The sequence below is a fragment of the Aulonocara stuartgranti genome (assembly GCF_965226115.1).
Source record: "Aulonocara stuartgranti genome assembly, chromosome: 20".
Taxonomy (NCBI): Eukaryota; Metazoa; Chordata; class Actinopteri; order Cichliformes; family Cichlidae; genus Aulonocara; species Aulonocara stuartgranti.
In genome coordinates, this window is record NC_138956.1 from 35,516,096 (window position 1) to 35,536,804 (window position 20,709).

The 20,709-nt window shown below is 45.0% G+C and overlaps 1 protein-coding gene across 2 annotated transcripts; it reads left to right on the forward strand.

The window, feature by feature from the left end:
* The first annotated feature begins 366 nt into the window (after positions 1 to 366).
* LOC309697819 (microfibril-associated glycoprotein 4-like) lies at positions 367 to 7,248 on the forward strand. 2 transcript variants are annotated; one of them, XM_082519997.1, is made up of 8 exons: positions 367 to 487; positions 2,961 to 3,045; positions 3,334 to 3,404; positions 4,640 to 4,798; positions 4,879 to 4,917; positions 5,085 to 5,181; positions 6,063 to 6,230; positions 6,482 to 7,248. In XM_082519997.1, exons 3-8 carry the CDS (start codon positions 3,375 to 3,377, stop codon positions 6,733 to 6,735), a joined length of 747 nt encoding a protein of 248 aa, XP_082376123.1. In that variant the 5' UTR covers positions 367 to 487; positions 2,961 to 3,045; positions 3,334 to 3,374; the 3' UTR covers positions 6,736 to 7,248. The 2 variants fall into 2 exon arrangements, with proteins under 2 accessions (XP_082376123.1, XP_082376124.1); XM_082519998.1 differs by having other exon boundaries at positions 368 to 487; positions 2,961 to 3,059.
* The last annotated feature ends 13,461 nt before the right edge of the window (positions 7,249 to 20,709 follow it).

A 20,709-nucleotide genomic window follows, 5' to 3' on the forward strand; every position in this document is an offset into this window, starting at 1 on the left:
AATAACTCCAATTTCCAGGTGCTGCCAGGCTGTGGTGGTGTTCTCAGCTGTCACACAAAACTGTAAATCCCGAAAGTAGGTGTGGCTTGTGGTTTGGTATGCTGAAATAGTTGAAGGCCATCCAGAAGATCTCGTGAGGCACTGACCCAAAGGCGTTGGCAAGGTCTAAAAAGACCACATGAAGGTCTCTTCGTTCTTTCTTGGCAGTTTGAATCTGGTGCCAGATGACGCTGGCATGCTCCAGACATCCCAAGAAGCCCCGGATGCTGGCCTTCTGCACTGATGTGTCAATATAATTGTTTCTTTGCAGGAAAGTAGATAGCCTTTGGGCCAAGACACTGAAGAAGATCTTTCCCTCTACGTTCAGCAGGCTGATCTGGCTGATGGATGAGGAGTTCTTCTCCTTAGGGATCAGAATACCTCCTGCTCTTCGCCAAGCCTTTGGAATCACTCCTTTCTGCCAGGCTACCATCATCAGCTTCCACAGGTATTTGAGGACTTGTGGGGTATTTTTATAGAGCCTATATGAGATGCCATTAGGTCCTGGGGCTGATGCTACACTTGCCTGCCTCACTACCTTCTCTACTTCACTCCATGTTGGTGGTCTTATGTCCATGTGGTGTTCAGGTACCTGGATAGGCGGCATATCAGTCGGAATGGTAACTGGCTCATGCCTCTGATCATCAGAGTAAGTTTTCCTGAGATGATCTCCCAGGTCTTTTATGGGCATTTTGAGGAACCTGCTCTTCTCTTCAACAAAAAGGCCCTTAACAAAGTTTTATGGGTTACTGTAGAAGAGGGTCCTTGTACGTTCTTTCTTCTTATGTTGTCGCCTGAGGTGTTCTGCTCTTCGATGCTTAGTAAGTTGTTGCTTTATTTCCTCCTACAGTGCAGTGAGTCTCTCCCTTTCTGTCTCATAGGCCCTCCTCCAGTGTTTCCTCAGTTGTCTTCTCTCTTTCACTAATCTATCAATTTCCCGCTGTCTCCTGGACTTTAACTGGTTTAAATGGCCTTTCTGCTGTCTCTGAGTCTTATTCTTTACCCCAAATCGCTCGGCCCCATAGCTGTAGATGATGGTTCCCGGGTTCTCCAGCTTCCTTTCAACTGGACCCTTTTGTTGATCTAGTATAAGAGCCATTTCTGAGTTAATGGTTTCCCACTCTATTTTCTCACTGGATCTGGGCCACAGAATCTGATCTTTTCCTACCTTCCATCTTCTTTCCCCTTGCTGGTAGTGGTTGGCTAGACTCAGTGTTGGAAGTTTCTGTTGGCTGTTTCTGGATGAGCTCTGGGCTGGAACGTAGTGTTGCTTGTGGCTGCTTACATATATACACAAGTGTGTTGCTAGCTGTTGGTGGCTAAACTCCAAGCTAGGGACCGATAATAAATGGCTGGGCCCTGAGTTTGGATCTAATATTGGGTCTGGCTGGCTAAAATCTAGACTGGGAACTGCTACTGGCTGGATTTGACTGAGTTCCAATCTGGGGGAGGACTATGGGGAGTCTGTACAACAATGAACTTTGAACGGGGTGTTGATGCCCTGAGGACTGTGGGGATTCTCCAGCCTCTGGATTTCAGTCGACTGATTTGACTTACTTCTTAAAAAGTATGTGTCAATGCGAGGCCCCTTTCTCAGCTCGCTGAGGCACTTCTTCCTGCCTTGGTGGATTTTAAGGCCCATGTCAGTTGTTAGTTTTGACCAGCCACAAATGCAGTTCTGCAGCTTCTTTCCTACCGTCATTGATGGTCCATTATTAGCAATACTGGTTGATCTATTCGTCGTTGGTACCGTTCCGTGGTTCGTTGCTATTAAATCCGTCTGGAAAACGTCTTCTTCCGCCCCTGCTCTAGCAGACCCTAAGGGTATCTTCTCCTTTGAGATTTCCGTAGTAATATTGGGTGTACCCAGGTACGCTAAAAAGCGCTGCATCCTGCTGGTATGAGGTGTTAACCCCCACCAGCCCCGTTAGGGTCTATTCCCTCCTGTTAGCGGTCTTTCCAGGCTGTCATCTGGTCTTTCCCTGATTGTCAGCTGCCCTTTCGCAGCGGTCACTGGATCACTCCAGAGTTCTGATTCAGTAAAAAGGACTAGATGTTACAGTCTCTGATAATGCATTGCTTTAAATGGAGAAAATCTTGAGGGATGGCTGTTATGAGGAAAGGCAGCCCAGACACTTTACCAGTTTGGGACACATCGTCAGTAAATGGCCTGTATTTATATAGCGCTTTTCTAGTCCCTAAGGACCCCAAAGCGCTTTACATATCCAGTCATCCACCCATTCACGCACACATTCACACACTGGTGATGGTAAGCTACATTGTAGCCACAGCCACCCTGGGGCGCACTGACAGAGGCGAGGCTGCCGGACACTGGCGCCACCGGGCCCTCTGACCACCACCAGTAGGCAACGGGTGAAATGTTTTGCCCAAGGACACAACGACTGAGACTGTCCAAGCCGGGGCTCGAACCGGCAACCTTCCGATTACAACTCTTGAGCCACGATCGCCACTTTTAAGTGGAGTGTGCCACTGGTTTATGTTAACTTGTTATTTCTCTTCTTCTTTCTTCTGTTTAGTTCCGTACAGTTTATTTTTTTTAAACGTTATGAGATTTTGTTCTTCAAAAATTTCTTCTATTAATAACCAGGTCACTTTTGTTTTGTTTGTCTTTTTATATATTTTTTGTAAATGACAAAGTCTGATGATGGTTCTTCCTGGTGCTAGAATATTGGTCAATTTAAAACACACCTGTATTGTTCCATCATTGAAGAAATAAGTAACTTGCATAACACCAGCAAGAATAGGAGCTGTTGAACCAAAAGATCAACATATTGAATGATGGTATGGAACAGTAAATAGAATATGACACCTCAATATCTACATTTCTTTTAAGCTGGCCACTCCCTGCTGATGCATTTTTTTAGGAGAAATGTAAATAATCACCTGCTGTGACATCTCAGCCCTCCTGCAGATATAAGCAGTGTACCTGGGGCACTCGGACACACTGAAGTTGAAGAAACAAAGAGCATTCGGTTAGACTCACAGGTGAGTTCACACAGGTGAGTTTCTGACATCTCACAGAGTTGCAAAAGCTCTGCTATGTTTGCCTAGCCTCTTTGTTACCCTAAAGGTAAATAGCATTACATTTGAAACTATTCCACAGTAAATAATAGAACACTAACTGCAATCACTATAATTCCGACAACGGCTTGCACACTTTAAAAAATGATTTGTTAATAACTGATTTGTTGAATGATTTGTTTGTCTTTGATTCTGTAGGTAGGTAACTGATTTCTCTGCATGTTCTGCTTTAACTCAGTCTATTTCTTTCAGATCCACATCAGCAGATCATTAAATACAGCAGAAATCTGACAATGTATGTCAAGTGGAAATGGGCTGGACAGGTACGTGAGCAAGATAAAACTCCTTTCACCTCAGGAGAATAGAGTTTGTGTCCTGTGTGGGACTGATGGTCTTTAGACTTTTAGACTTGAGCCATGTAAATTAGTGGATGAAGTTCAGGTTTGTATTAAAAGCTCTGTGAAACAAAATGTGACACTGACACAGTGTCCTGCAGAGGACCAGCTTCACTGTTTCAGGCTTCATATTTCACATGGCTGTAATTACCTGACAACAGGTCACCTTTACTGTCTGGGTTACTTCCTATGCAATAATGATAAGAAGAGATGATTTAGAGCTCGTCTTTGGGGCAATCTGGGATTTATTCAAAAATAGCATCAACAGGAGGAGCTGTGATGTTCCAAAGTTGCCTACAGATGCACAACAGCTTGGACTGCTTGCAGATGAATACATATTGATAATGAATACACAGTGCTAAGTGCAGCCTGAGAAGCAACACTGAGGGAAACACAGGTTCTGCTGAGCTTGTTAAGAAGCGAAGAGCCTGCTGATCTTTCCTCTGAAATTCAAAGCTTCCTTCTGTCAAGTTTCCTGGGTCGTTGACCCAGCGTTTTCAGTTTTGTCATGTTTGGTTTATTTTCCACATCCATGTTTTCACTTCCAGTTTTCTGTGCCAGCCTGTCCACCAGTGTATTATGTTCTAGTTCATTCCATGCATCATTAGTTAGTTCAGCCGTGTACTCACCTGTTTCCAATTGTCATCATTCAGCCTGTGTATTTAAGTTCCTCAATTTCACCAGTTCATTCCCATATGGAAAAGAAATAGTAAAAACTTATATGTGATTACTCATGAAAGTGGCCACTTTCTCATTACCTTCATACATTGTTTTAGTAAGTATCCAAAACATACAAGTTTCATTATATAATTTTTCAAGGGATCTTATATCTGTTTTCACTCTTGTTTGCTTTTCATACAAGTTTCACACAAGACAGATACAAACTTTATAAGATTTATATATATATATCTTTTCCATATGGGTTGTCGCGTCATTGATGTTGTCACTGCTGTCTATTCCGCGTTTGCCTTTCAGTTCAGATCAGTCAGTCATTCAGTTCAGTCATTTAGCCTGCTTTCTTCCCTGTTCTGTTCATCCATTCATCCTCCAATAAACACCCTTAATCCTCACCACGAGTTCAGCGTTTGGGTCCCCTCTTTTCCACATCCACACAACAACTCCTGACACCTTCAATCAAACCAACAACTTCCTCTTTGTTCCAGCTGCTGTCAGTGTTTGCCATCCTCCACCTGGCTCCTCTGCTGACAAGTTCCAAAGAGATCATTCAGCCACTGGACTGCAACGACATCCACCAACAAGACAGCAGCCGACCCAGCGGCGTGTACACTATCTACCCTTTTGGAGAAAAGTCTGCTGTCGAGGTACAGTCCAGCCTCTGTAGGAGACAAAGCTAATGTTTGAGGCTACAAGAAGCTAAAAGGTGACACATGTTTGTTTGCAGGTGTACTGTGACATGGACTTAGAGGGAGGAGGCTGGACAGTGAGTTTTCTTTCTCTTTTTTTTCAGTTAAAGTTCCAGTCAAGTAACTTTTCAGTATGAACACTTCCTTCTGGAGGAAATTATAAAATCATAGCTCTGCTGTCTGAAAATTTCACTTCCTGACATTTTTCATGTTTATTAACTGGCCACACTGTCCCCTCTTCCAGGTGTTCCACAAGAGGGTGGATGGCTCCTTGAACTTCTACAGACCCTGGAATCACTACAAGATGGGCTTCGGAAACCCCAATGGAGATTACTGGCTTGGTGAGACTTTATTTTGTCTATGACAAAATCATTTAAATTAAAATCTGACCATTCTCAAACTGTTCAAACCTTCAGTCCTTCACAGTGTTGTAAAGTAACGGAGTACATATACCGCCGTCACATATTTAAAATACTAAATATGAGTAAGTGTATTCTGTTACAGTTTCGGTTTAAAAAGGTGGTACTCAGAATACAGTTACTTTGTTGAAATAAATGGATTACACAAGGTCTTTTCCTGTTTCAAAAGGAGTGCCTGTGTAGCAGGTTGGAAAAAGCTACATGGTTATTTTTGTAAGAAAACCAATTACCCCCTTATTTTTTGTTTATTATTGTGACTTATTTTGACATTGTTATGTGTTGCCAGACCATGGTTATATTTCATTATGCCAGTAGATGCTGCTCTTGTACTGCTGTGGAACTACCGGAGAGACTCTAGCTGAGCCTCTACTGAGGCATTGTAATTGGACTACCTTCTTTGGCCTCCCTCGTCCACTGGCAGCTAGCCCTCGTCCTCTTCTCACGTCATTTGGGCGAGGATGACACAGGTCGTCTCTGGGGGATGTCCTAATATTCGTGTCTAAATTTTGGGTTGGCATTGCATTCGGTGCAACCAAAGAATGCGTTGACCGGCGCGTCGCTCCCCCTGACATCAACGACCCTCGCCGTTGGCCCACTTCCCAACGGTCGTGGTTGTCAGCTGGCACCGCAAGGAGGTGGTGATGGGGTTTTGCCAGCCAATCTCTGTATTGTACAATTTCTTTAAAGGCAGTTTGTTCCAGCAAACTCTATAATCGCAGATCACTAGGTATTTTACTGAATGATTTCCAGCTCTGTCAGCTTTTATACTTCTTCATTATCAGTGTGTGTTTGTGTGTTTTCAGGTCTTGACATCGTCAGTGCCCTGACATCCCAGCAAAAATCTGAGCTGCGGGTCGACATGAGGGATTTTCTGGGAAAGGAAGTGTTTGCTCGTTACTCTTCATTCAAGGTTGATGCTGAATGTGACGGATACAAACTGACTATTGCTGGATTCAATAATGGAGGGGCAGGTAAGTGAGGTGATATGGAGGTAAAGAATCTATGTAAAAGACAAATGATTAATGCATGTCAGTTTTACTTCTTGTCCCAGTCCTCACTTATTCCCTCATTGTTCTCAAATATTCTTGTCTCATCTGTTTCCTGTGACTGTGTATAAATAGCACCAGTCCTCCGGTTGTTCCTTGTTTTGCCATGCTGTACACGATGCCTGTGTGAAGCAAGTTTATTTAAAAAACTCTCTGTTTTTGTTGTGTTTCTGCAGGGGATGGTCTGACTTACCACAATGGAATGAAGTTCTCCACCTTTGACAAAGATCAGGATGGGTCTTCCGGTAGCTGTGCCCAAGCATACCTGGGGGCATTTTGGTACAACAACTGTCACCATGTAAACCCTAATGGTATTTATCGCTGGGGAGCTATGAGCACTTATGGTGCAACTGGAATGGAGTGGTACCCATGGAAGGGTTGGGGCTACTCCATGAAGGCCATGAGCATGAGGTTTCGTCTCGTGCAGTAAATCTGCAGGACAAACATTCAGCAAAATTTTAGCAACTGCTTTCTGATGATTAATTTCTTTTCTTTTCTCTCATTAATCATGTAACCTTTCTTTGAGCTGTTTTTTCTTAAAGCTGGGCTAAAGGAAAATCCACCAGTGCAGTACAGCTGACTCATGTTTTTGAACGAAGCAGTCAAATAAAATAAACCAGCAGCAGTTTTTCATACATCACCATAAATATGTTGCAATGACAGACGTGTGTGAAATCAAACAGCAGTAATGAATGAAATGCAGAGCTCCTGTGGTTACACATACACAACAACACACATATGGCTGCTTTGGTCGAGGCCATCTCACTCAAGTTGGACTTTATTAGTTGTAGAAACACCAGGAAGGAGTTCAGCTGCATTGAGACTGCCTGAGCTGCATCAGGAAAATAAAGCCCACCATCTTTAACTGTAGACAGAGGTCTAATACCTCATGTGAATCATTATCTGCTCACATGCTGACAATAAATAAGAAGCAAAGCAAAGACTTGTTTTTGTCTGATGTGCTCTCTTTGTCTCTGTATCTTTGTCTGAATTCTCTGGCTGATCATGAAATGCTGCCCTCTACTGGTCTCAGTCACAAACGTCCTTCTTCAGAAACGAAAATATAGATATTCAGACTGAGGATGCCTTTCATCAAACAGCTTATGCACACAGCAACACATATAGAAAAAACATGCAAAAGACAGGAACAAAAACACAATCCAGCAAAATAAAGCAAAATTAAGTGCTCCTCTAATGCACACATTCCAGAACAATAAATGTACAATTTCACAGATAAATGATTAACAATATAATTATTAGTAGTATTTGTATTATTGTGGAATTCACTATTATTGAAATAGTTCCTGTTATTAATGCTGCTGTGTGTATGACTGCCATTGTAAGAATATATGGATATACTGTATACACAGATTATTTAACTGCTGTACTAATGTGATGAGATACATTTACCAATTACAGCATAATCACTTCCATAATTATCAATTAGAATGTGGTAATTTTATGTTTTTATGTGTTATATGTTATATAGGTTTAGTGACGCTGACTTGTGGCTTCGCAGGGTGATTCCCTTTAACAACAAGAGCATGCACACAGTTTGTTTTAGGCCACCATGAATAGCTCACATTGTAAATCACAATGAGCCAGTATATGATACTGTAGCTTCCACTCGCTGTGACAGGATGGCTCGTAGGAGGTCATTACACTCTGCTTCATTGGGTTCCAGTTCAGATTAAGGGACAACACATGGAAAGACAGAAACTGGGAACAAATGTTTGAAAAATATTTACTGTTAGAAAACATTCAGTGAACAATATCGATTTTTCTGTTTGGCAAACTTCAAATCTGAGTCTCCAAAAGCCAGTCAGACAATAGAGTTGGTATAAACAGAGAGAGGAGATGATGCTTTTTTTAGACAGAAGAAGGGAAATATTTAGATTCACTTAAAAGGATAATTCTCTTTTTTTTAGCACTTTCCACTTTCGCGTTCTTGCCATTAAGCTATAATTAGCTTTAATTTCACTTAAATTGATTATAAATCTACACATTGCACCTTATTTAACAGTTGTATGTATTTTAACAGAGCAAGAGGTGGACCACACGTTTGAAGAGCTGCTGGTCTTTATAACTGGGGCTGACTTACTTCCACCACTGGGGTTCCCACTGTCCTGCAACATAGACTTTTACGATCAGGAGTCAGGGATGCGGCACATCCCATACGCATCAACGTGTAGCTTATCCCTGTATCTCCCAAGAGGTGTTGCAGATGAAGATCAATTTAAAAATCTTATGAACGATGCATTAAAAGGATCCCTGGGATTTGGAAAGGTGTAGTTGCATACATGAACTGATGCTGGGAAGCTGTGGTTAAAACCTGTGGGCTTTTGGGATGAAGTTGTTATTGTAAGTGTTCTTAAAGGGGATTGTTCCTGGCACCGGGGCTTCTTAAAGATTTTACATTTTAAAAGTGTTTTTACAAATGACTGTTCATTGTGTATATAGTTATATTTATAGTCCAGTTAAGACAACTGGGGTATGCATGCATCAAGCCATGCAAAATAAGTGGTGTTCAGAAAGTTTCCGGTATTGGAAGGAAAATGTATGCGCCCTTACTCCCAGCAAATGGGCGATAGAAAACCGATCGGTGCCTATGCCATTCCCAGTATGCGCTGGCATGACGTCGGGGCAGCATGAGTACGAGCAATTTGCTTTCTTTCTTTTTTTTTACCGTGATGCCGCCCCCCACCACGATGCCCCCCTGGCAACCGCCTGTGTCGCCCGTATCAAAAACCTACAGAAGCGTTCGAGTCTTTTAGTTGCAAAATTGAACTGTGTGTATTTACTAAATCCTGAGAGTAGTTTTTAATGGCCGACGTGGGCTTTGTGTGATACAAACTGTATCTGGCCTTAAGTGCCCTGTTTTGAGCACTCACAGTTCTATTAAAAATTCAGTAGCATTACAATTTAAGAAGTTCAGAAAGCACTGACTGTCTCTATGATATTGCAAAGGCTTCACTTAAGAGGCCACAACAGTCAGCGTGTGTTATGTACCACTGGCTGGCTATTAACCAAAGAAAGGAGGATAAGAAGACAGCTGTAGTTCTGCTGCTGGGAGCCAGGTAACCACTGCTGGGACACTGGCGTGTTGTATTAGTGATCAAACTATAAAAACAACCCTAAACACAAAATTAAAGAAACATACAAACAGATTATGTTACAGCAAAAAGTGAGTGAACTCCCAGTTTACCGATTAAGCCAGAGGCAGCCACCACAGCACTAAAAACTAAGAAATGAAAAACTGCTACTAAGTGAATCTCAATTATTTTAAATAGCTCAACAAACAATACTGCAAATGAAAGTCCTAGAATAAACAGCAGTCAGTGCTGCGTCTGAAAACAAACAAAATTCTCTAACACATAAATATTCATTTTCTGCCTATAATAAAAATTATGACACCTACATATTACTAAATGAAAATACACCAGTAAAACACAATAAAATACATCACAGCAGCTCATCAGGTAAAAGTGTAAATTAGCCCTAGAAGAACAGAACATAGAAGAAATTAAGCACAGTGCAGGACAATAGCAGGAAGCATTCACCGCACCTGGCTACAATCACCGATTTAATCTTTGGTATCCTTCTTGTGATTGGCTGTTCATCTGCATCAGTTGTATCAGTTATTTTTGTGTAATTTTGCATATATTTTCATGGCTGGATTGGTTTAAAAACCAAAAATGCAATGCCTCAGTAACAAAAGCCATGAACACAACACAAGGGCTAATAGTGTGTGTCACACATGGTACAAAAACAGGAAACATAACCCTCTTCCTGTGTGTTGTGGTTGGCTCAAGATGGTATCTGTGAAATCTGTTTTAAGCCAGCTACTGTGTGCCAACGCTTGAAATGAAATTTAACCAAACCAGCAACAAAAGTATTTTTTATATTGAAAAAGTTTTATTTTCAGAAAAGACTGTTTTATTGATGACATATTTTCTCTGACTTTATTGTTGAAAAAAAATAATTTTGATTATCTAGCTAGAAATAAGTTCAGTCACTAAAACCTGTTTACTATAATTTATTTAGTGAAAGTCAGTGCTACATGATCCGGGCTGTGGGAGGTAGAGGTCCTCCCCATGGTAGATTTTACATAATAAAAGTGGTGAAAGTTTCAGAGTAGCATACCATTATTCTCAGTACAGTTATGTTATGTTACTTGGCTTTTAAAATCAGCTTCTATTACCATTTGACAAAAGGAGTGGCAACTTAAATAGTTATTAATAACTATTAAGGACACGTTTGACCTCAGCCAGGCCCAACTCAGGCCTGCACTATGAAGCAAGTTCGTAAAACGTACCCATCCATCCATTCGCTTCCGCTTCTCCTTTTCAGGGTCGCGGGGGGGGGGGGGGGGGGGGGGCTGGAGCCTATCCCAGCTGTCATAGGGCGAGAGGCAGGGTACACCCTGGACAGGTCGCCAGTCTGTCGCAGGGCCATTACCCCATTACTGATATTCATGTTAAGCTGTCACATGACAGCTGGTTTATTAAATTAATAAGTCAGCTAAGGGTTTTCCAGTCAAGGAGTCATATGAATACTAGTTCAATAAAAAATTATCTGAAAGACCTGAACATAACTGAACTTTATTTGATGTATTAAGTAATAAATTATTTGCAGATTGCACTCTGAAGCTACACAATTGTAACATATGTGTTAAACACTTGTGAATTTCACCCAAAATACTTTCTTTTTTGGAATAAATATGTCATTTTTTTGCATCTCACTCTCCTATCTGTGTGTTCGGTCTGTGTGCGTTCATGTGCGTGTGTGCGTTGCGTGGTGACGTAGGCGCGTGCATGTGTGCCCCGGTCACAGCTCCTTTCAGCATGGCCGGAGGTAAGTCACTGCCACGTTGCTCTCTGTTAATCAAAGTTTGTTCGGATCCCAAGCTTCAGTGTGAATACGACCGTACCGCCGCGTTTTTGTTTATCGTTAAGAGACTCATTTGGGATAAGTTTTGTGGAGGACGAGTTCATTAATACACAATTATAATGAGTTATAGCCGAGAACTCGGCTAATATGCTAGCAAGCTAAGCTAGTCCGTATCGCTAGCGGCTTGAGAGTTTACTCGCGTCAGTCTCTCCTTTTGTGTAACAGCATGCACCTTTTCTTTCTTCGTCAGGAGAGGGTTACGGGCAGTCGCGTGACACGCACGGATCGAACATGTGTCTCTGTGTTGCAGGTATGGAGATGTTTTTATGTTTTGGAGATGCAGTCTTTCATTTATTGTTCTTATAAGTTGTTTTGATGTTTTTTAGTGACATATTGTTTATTTTGTGCTTTTTGTTTTTGAGAGTTTAAGTCAATGGTTTGAAATAATTTGTTGTATTTGGTTCGTTACATTAATGTACATTAAGGGCACAGCTCCTTTCAGCATGGCCGGAGGAGAGGGTTACGGGCAGTCGCGTGACACGCACGGATCGAACATGTGTCTCTGTGTTGCAGATGTGCAGTAAAGAGCCAAAGATTCGACACTGTCTCCTGCCTCTTGCTTCAACACCAAAACACAACGCAGAACAGCAGGCGTAACAATTACACGGGTTACATTGGTGCCGTGACCCTTTGGATTCATCAAGCATCGACGTCATCTCGATCACCGTGGGGAGCTCTTCATAATTGCCCTCGTTCCAAGTTGGTTGCTTTTCCTAACTTGTGTGGGACTTTTTGAATGAGCTTGGACATTTAATCTGCTCAATTCTCATCCTGAATAACATTAAGTGTTAGTTAAGAATACTGTGTTTGCTTTTGTACAGTTGCACTATTTGGAATCTTGTTTCTTGTGATTGTGCTTTATTCATCATTATGGAGTCAGCATCTGGTTCAGAGGCAACTGGTGTTCCTGATGGGGAGGTTTCCTCTAATGTTGGTATGGGGCGAGGGTGGTTTCTTGGGGATGGGGTTCAGACACCTAAAGTTGGTGTGTCATTTGCTCCCAAGTTTTGTTCCACTCGTCTCCAGGTTCCCCCCTGTGACATTCAGACCCCGCAGACAGCTGGCAGTGCTGAGTTGAGTACACTCATCTCAGATTTGGCCAATCAGATTGGTCAGTCCATTGTAGCCCAGCTGCAAGGTGATAAGGGGACCAGTATGCCTACTGAAAGCTCTAAGGCTGAGCAGGGACCCCCTGAGCTAAATTTGTCTGGGGTGAAACTCGTCTTGCAATCAGACGTCAAGGAGCCACCAGTTTTCAGGGGTGATGGCAGTGATAAATTTTCCATTCATGAATGGGTTGAAATGATGGAAATGTACTTTGTAAAACGCAACACACCAACAGATCAGCGATCACGTGACATATTGGCTAGGTTGATGGGGAAGGCTAAGGATGTAGTGAGGGTCACCCTACGTCACAACCCCTCACTTGACCATGTCCAGGTTCCTGATTTGATATTTGACATTCTGAAACAGCACTTTAGTGTATTGACTTACTCTTCTATGCCTATGGCTGACTTCTATAACACGAAACCATTACAACATGAGGGAGTGATGGAATATTGGATAAGGCTAAACAATGCTATTGACGCTGCTGACGAGTGCTTGCGTAGGCAGGGGCGTAATGTTGAGGATCCAGGGCGTGAGGTCTCGATGATGTTCATCAAGTATTGCCCTGACCCCATCCTCTTGAACAGGCTCAGCATCAAAGCAGCTGAGGAGTGGACAACCACTGAGGTTCAAGAACGCATTGATAGCTTCCAGCGTGAACTCAGGGCACGCAGTCAGGGCAGTTTCCACACCTCACAGAGGAGAGAGGTTAGCCACAACTGCTCTATTGTGCCTCAAGGAGCGATGGCATCACAGCCTGGGCAGGCCAGTGTCGCCTTGCAGTCTCAGCCTACAGCACCAGCCTCAAACCTTACTTGTCAGCTTTCGCCCACAGCAGCTTGCTTCACTCCTGTTCTAGCTGATGTTTCGACAACCTGTCCTTCTGGGACGTCAGTGTCTTCTTGTCCGGTGCCTACTCCTACTCCTCAGTTCCAACAGTCACCAACGTACACTGTGTCCACTCAATCTAGTCAGCAGTCAGTTGGTTGCGAGCTTGGTTCGACTAACACCCAAGCTTTTGATGTGACTGGCATGCGCGCTCTGATCGGCCTCTTGGATCGCGTGATTGCATGTCAGAATGTGCAGACTACAGTCCCTGCATCTGCACCTTCGCAGCGTTTTACCCGCGGGCCCTTTCTTAAGAAGAGTTGTCAGGTCTGTGGCAACACTGGTCATTCCACTCACATGCACTGCAGGAGAGAGAATCTCTGTCTTGCATGCTTTGCTCCTGGTCATTGGAAAAAGGACTGTCACAGTCGTCGTGAGGGACGGGAGGCCGGGGCTGTCGCGAGGCAGGGTTGGCCTTCGGAAAACTGAATCACCCACACTTGGAGAGGGGCAGTGTGGGGGATGAACCTAATACCCTCAATCATGATGAATCGGATCTCGAAATTCTTTATGTCAACACCTGTTCAACAATGCCAGAGGGATACCGTGTCGTGGTTCAGGGACCAGCAGTAGTGCCTACATTTAGTGAATTGTTCTACACCCAAGTTGCAGTGAATGACAAGGTTAACTTGAGGGGCATGATGGATTCCGGGTCTATGGCTTGCACTATGAGTGAAGAGGCCGAGAAGTCACTTAGAGAGGCTGGGGCTCTTGTGAGTGGACCGCAGTCGGCCGAACGGATTGTGCTGGTTGGCTGTGGTGGGAAGCAGACCCACCCAAAGTGCGTTTATGACTTGACACTTACTGTCCACGGTGTGAAATGCATTGTACCAGTTTTGGTAGTGTCGGGCCAGCGTGATGAGCTCATCATTGGCTCCAACGTTCTCAAGTACCTGATGCGAGTTATGAAACATTCTGATGACTATTGGAAGCTTGTGTCTGTGGGAAGCAAGCACTCGCTTCTTGACTATGAGCACTTCTTGGACATGATGTCGTGCACCACCAGATGGAGGGGTGAGGAGGTTCCCGACAAAATTGGCACTGTGAAACTGCCTCGTGCTGTGACACTACTCCCACGGTGTGAACATCTGGTATGGGGCAGGCTACCCAGCAATGTGCCAGTCTCTCCAGGCAGCACGATCATCGTGGAACCGTGCACCTCTGGGTCTGGGCCGAGAGACGTTCTTGTTGGCCGGGTGATCACATCCATGTGGGGTGATCGGTGGGTGCCATTGAAGATGACCAATCTCTCCTCAAAACCACTGACCTTGAAACGCAACTCGAGGGTTGCTGTTGTTTCATCTTGCCTTGCGGTGGAGGACCTTGATTTCCAGCAGGACTCCTGCAAGATGGCGAGTATGGCCCAGGTACCAGCCAGTGGGCCAGCTGCTACTGAGGCCGACTTGAATGACAGGTTGTGCTCCCTAGGTTTGGGTGATCTTGACATTGACTCATGCCATGCCAGCTTACAATCAAAGAGAGAGCTCGTTGAGCTAATTGAGCAGTATGAGGACATCTTCTCTAGACACCCGCTTGACTGTGGCGAAGCTAGACGCTTTGTACATCGGATCCACCTGACTGATGAACGCCCATTCCGTATGCCTTACAGAAGAGTACCCCCTGCTCATTACCAACAACTAAGGCAGGTACTCACTGACATGGAGGAGAAAGGGATTATTCGCAAATCCATCAGCGAGTATGCATCCCCCCTCGTCATGGTCTGGAAAAAGGATGGCGGATTGCGGATTTGTACGGACTTCAGGTGGTTGAATGCGCGGACTCTTAAGGATGCGCATCCACTCCCTCACCAAGCGGATTGCCTTGCCGCGCTTGGGGGCAATGCCTTCTTCAGCACGATGGACTTAACCTCTGGGTTTTACAACATTCCAATGTGTGAGGAGGATAAGAAGTACACCGCTTTCACAACGCCTGTTGGCCTCTACGAATACAACCGGATGCCACAAGGGCTCTGCAATAGCCCAGCTTCATTTATGCGCATGATGCTGAACATCTTTGGTGACCTCAACTTCACCAGTCTGCTCTGCTACTTGGATGACCTCCTGGTCTTTGCTCCCACTGAAGAGGAAGCCCTGTGCCGGCTCCGAGCTGTTTTTCAAAGGTTGAGAGACAACAATCTCAAGTTGGGTCCAAAGAAGTGTCATCTGCTGCGGAAGTCAGTCAGGTTTCTTGGTCATGTCATCGACCAGACCGGAGTGGCTGTGGACCCAGCTAAGGTGGAAGTGATTTCCAAGATGCCAAAGGAGGCTCTAATGGAGAAGGATGGTTGCACTCCTTCTGTGAAAAGGATTAAGTCCTTTTTAGGAATGGTCTTTTTCTATCAGTGCTTCATTCCTGGTTGCTCAGCCATTGCCAAGCCTCTGTTTGCTCTGACGGCTGGTCAGAAGAGGAAGGGACGGACTAGTCACGCTGGGAGGGGTGCTGGCATGTTCAGGAAGTTGACTGCTGCAGATTGGAGCCCTGCATGTGACAAGGCCTTTCATAAACTGAAGGACGACCTCCTTAACTGTGCCATGTTGGCTCACCCTGACTTTTCACGACCGTTCATTTTGTCTGTGGATGCTTCTCTGGATGGACTGGGAGCGGTTCTGTCACAATTGCCTATCGACGGGGATAAGGCACGCCCTATTGCTTTCGCGAGCAAGGCGCTAAGCAGGTCACAGCAGAGATACCCAGCCCATCGCCTTGAGTTCATGGCCCTAAAGTGGAGCATCTCTGAAAAGTTCAGCCACTGGTTGATGGGGCACAAGTTCACAGTGTGGACTGACAACAACCCGCTCGTTCATGTATTGACCAAACCCAAGCTGGACGCTTATGAACAAAGGTGGGTGGCCAAGCTGTCATCCTACAACTTTGATTTGAGGTACATCCCAGGTCGAAAGAATGTTGTAGCAGATGCACTTAGTCGTGACCCCTTCACCTATCAACCTATCGGTGGGCGCTTGCTTCAAGAGCCCTACGAGCACTTGGTGCGGAATGCAGAAGGTGCGGCGGCTCATGAGGTGCAGGACGCTTTCAGGTTTGGTGTCCAAAATATTCGGGTTGTCCAACAACCTGTTCCAGCTCTGGCCTCAGAAGATTTCTACAGTTCGTCGGAAGTCACGGCTACCTTGGCTCACCATGATTACTGGGAAACCGCTGCGGAGAATAGAGCTGCCTCCATTCTCCACCTTGTTCAGCAGTTGCAGCCAGTTGGCAATGATGTACTGCCATCACTTACCTTATATGAGCTGGAGGACCACCAACTTCAGGATCCCATCATCTCCGCTGTCCTGCCGCTTGTAGCCCGCAGGAGGCGCCCTTCCAGGCGTGAGAGACATGATATGGATTCCAGGGCACTGGCCCTATTGAAGCACTGGGAGAGGCTCAAGGTTCGAGATGGCATTCTCTACAGGGAGACGAGAGACCCTGTGAGCAAAACAAAGAGACTCCAGTTGGTGTTGCCAGTGAATTTACGGGTGCAGGCCTTGAAAGGTGTCCATGATTTGGCAGGGCACCAGGGTCAAGTTCGCACCCTCCACCTAGCAAGGCAACGTTTTTTCTGGCCCAATATGGAGAGGGATGTGAAGGAGCATGTTCGGTGCTGTGGAAGGTGCATACTTGCCAAGACTCCAGAGCCTGCAGCACGAGCCCCATTAGAGAGCATTAAGACCTCTGTTCCCATGGAGCTCATCTGCATTGACTTTTGGTCAGCAGAGGACAAAAAGAAGCGCTCTGTTGACGTGCTTGTGGCAACTGACCACTTCACGAAAATGGCCTTTGCTTTCCCGTGCAGGAATCAGACTGCCAAGCAGGTTGCCAGAAAGTTGTGGGACTGTGTTTTTTGTGTATATGGTTTCCCTGAGCGTATTCACTCAGACCAAGGTCCCAGCTTTGAGAGTGAACTATTTTCTGAGCTTCTGCAGATTTCGGGCGTTGCCAAGTCTCACACTACAGCTTATCACCCTATGGGGAATGGGGGCACGGAGCGGTTCAACCGTACACTTGGCAACATGCTGCGAGCTCTCCCTCTCAGAGCCAAACAGGAATGGCCGCAGCAGATTCAGACATTGACCTTTGCTTATAATGCAACTGTTCACGAGACTACTGGATATGCCCCATTCTATTTGATGTTCGGCCGTGTCCCACGACTACCGGTCGACGTTATGTTCAAGTCTGTTTTGCATGATCCCATTGTGGTGGACTTTAACGGCTACTCCAAGCTTCTTCTGTCGTACTTGTCTGAGGCTGCCAGGATCGCCCAGGAGCACACCAGCAATGAGCAGGAGCATCAGGCTCGTCAATACAATAAGAAAATTAAAGGTGTGTCTCTGAACGTTGGGGATCGCGTCCTGCTTGCCAATAAAGGCGAGCGGGGCAGGAAGAAACTTGCAGACAAGTGGGAGCCTCAGGTTTACACTGTTGTGGAGAGGCACCCCAGGACCCACATTTACAGGATCAGTGACTCTTCAGGCCAGAGTAAGGTTGTACACAGAAACCTTCTGTTGGACGTGAGTTTCCTTCCTGTCCAGGATTCGTTGGGAAGTCAGTCCTTAGACGTTTTCTCCAGTGGGGGGGATCTCAGTGCTGATGGGGATCTGGAGGACCCTGGCAGTCTAGGGACAGAGTCTACCGCAGCAAGGACTTCTTTGTGGGTCCTTTCGGATTTGAGCCATGGAGTGGATGTGGATTCCGCGGCAGGAGAGCATGCCTCACAGTCCACGGATCGTCAGCATGGTTCATGTGATGGTGCGGATGTGGACAATGCCCCACCTGATTCTCAGACTTGCACAACGGACATTCCAGCAAGCCCTGCTGGTCAGGCCCAGCACTTTGCTCTTCCTACTCCGGTTGACTGTTCCGCTACCTCTGATTCGACACAGTCTGGCACAGATTCTGTTCCAGGTGCCTGTCATGGGGACGCTGTTGTTCCGCAGACTGTTCCTGTTTCTGGTTCAGACATCAATCAGACCTCTGGTCAGCCGTATACTGAGCAGCCATCCAACTTGCCAAGACATGACTCTGACCATGCCAATGTTCGAAGCAGAGTGGTTACCAGAGCAGGTCGGGTGGTAAAGTCAGTCAACAGGCTGATAGAAAACATGGTCCAGAAGCCTATTACATGGGGCCTGTTACCGCCACGGGAGGCTCGGCCTCTGACATAGACTGTTTTTTTTGGGTCATCCCATTGCGTATTATGAATGTGTTGTACTTGCTTGAGGCATCATGACACCCACCCTGGGCGTTTTTATGGGACCACGTTTGATGAGGTGTAGGCTGCACCTTTGTGTTCTGAAAGGGTTGGAGGCCTGATCAACCTATCCAACTTCTTTTAATCCATTTATGGATAGTTTTTAACTGAACTATGGGGTAAGATCCTTGGGTTACCTGTTCCGGGGGTGATGGTAGTTCAGCGTCGTTGTGCCTCTTGGTACTGCAGTACCATTCAGATGTGTAGTGATTTTGGTGAAATTCAGGGGGGGTGAATGTAACATATGTGTTAAACACTTGTGAATTTCACCCAAAATACTTTCTTTTTTGGAATAAATATGTCATTTTTTTGCATCTCACTCTCCTATCTGTGTGTTCGGTCTGTGTGCGTTCATGTGCGTGTGTGCGTTGCGTGGTGACGTAGGCGCGTGCATGTGTGCCCCGGTCACAGCTCCTTTCAGCATGGCCGGAGGTAAGTCACTGCCACATTGCTCTCTGTTAATCAAAGTTTGTTCGGATCCCAAGCTTCAGTGTGAATACGACCGTACCGCCGCGTTTTTGTTTATCGTTAAGAGACTCATTTGGGATAAGTTTTGTGGAGGACGAGTTCATTAATACACAATTATAATGAGTTATAGCCGAGAACTCGGCTAATATGCTAGCAAGCTAAGCTAGTCCGTATCGCTAGCGGCTTGAGAGTTTACTCGCGTCAGTCTCTCCTTTTGTGTAACAGCATGCACCTTTTCTTTCTTCGTCAGGAGAGGGTTACGGGCAGTCGCGTGACACGCACGGATCGAACATGTGTCTCTGTGTTGCAGGTATGGAGATGTTTTTATGTTTTGGAGATGCAGTCTTTCATTTATTGTTCTTATAAGTTGTTTTGATGTTTTTTAGTGACATATTGTTTATTTTGTGCTTTTTGTTTTTGAGAGTTTAAGTCAATGGTTTGAAATAATTTGTTGTATTTGGTTCGTTACATTAATGTACATTAAGGGCACAGCTCCTTTCAGCATGGCCGGAGGAGAGGGTTACGGGCAGTCGCGTGACACGCACGGATCGAACATGTGTCTCTGTGTTGCAGATGTGCAGTAAAGAGCCAAAGATTCGACACTGTCTCCTGCCTCTTGCTTCAACACCAAAACACAACGCAGAACAGCAGGCGTAACAATTACACGGGTTACACAATGAAACTACTAAACAAAGTGAAGAAAGGAAGTGGTCTAGACATATGCAGTGACAGAGATGAAGGCACATGAAACACAGTCTGAAAGGCAGATTAACAAAAGAGCACTGAGATTTAAAATGCATGGAAGATGATTGGCTCATAGACGTAAGGCAAGACTGTTACTGGGCCAGTTTTCTGAAAACAGAATTTTGATGGTGTGGAAAAACAGAAGTAGAACGGTCTAACAGCCCAAACACTCAGTAATGCAGATAGAAATGGTTATGCATGAGCTCAGATGTTAGTTAGTTACCACCAAACTAGATAAAGTAACATGGTGTGAACATGGACGGCTACGGGCCTCCACCAGAGCTTCCTCAGCGAATCGCTACCTTATCGTGGTGGAGGGGTTTGTGTGTCCGAGGGATCCCAGGGGCTATGTTTTCCGGGAGCTTCTGCCCCCTGGTAGTGTCTCCCATGGCAAATTGGTCCAGGGTGAGGGACCAGACAAAGAGCGATTCAGAAGACCCTTATGAGCAATGTTCGCTCTAAGCTGCACGCTGTGTTGCGTACAAAAAAAGAAAATCTAACCAGAATTTAAATTAAGATTAAAACTTTAACAATTCTGTTTTGCAGTGTTAGTCAGTCAGTGATTGGCTGCTCCCGTATGGGATTAAAACGATGCCACCTCATCCCATACTCCAGCCAATAATGCGATTCACATTCGTATATACGCAGCTAATGAACGTTGTTGACAGGCTATGACAGCGTCCTTATGTGCCGACACCGGTGTTTTAGCTAGTAAAGTGGCTATAGCAAAAAGTAAAGTGAAGCCACGTTAATGACAACGTGTACAACCATTGGAGATGTGAGCAGGACAGACGGAACAATTGACGGAAAAAGTGTGGACTTTATGCCAGTTTTTAAATTGTGTTGATAGACCACGTAAAACCAGAGTTATGATAAAAATATCTGCAATGTTTGGTTTTCTTCCTGAATACAGGGAGTGCAGAATTATTAGGCAAGTTGTATTTCTGAGGAATTATTTTATTATTGAACAACAACCATGTTCTCAATGAACCCAAAAAA

Coding starts and splice junctions, on each gene's coding strand:
- LOC309697819 (XM_082519997.1), top strand. CDS start 3,375: ATGTATGTCAAGTGGAAATGGGCTGGACAG. Junction 4,799..4,878: donor GAGAAAAGTCTGCTGTCGAG/GTACAGTCCAGC, acceptor GTTTGTTTGCAG/GTGTACTGTGACATGGACTT. Junction 4,918..5,084: donor TAGAGGGAGGAGGCTGGACA/GTGAGTTTTCTT, acceptor CCCCTCTTCCAG/GTGTTCCACAAGAGGGTGGA.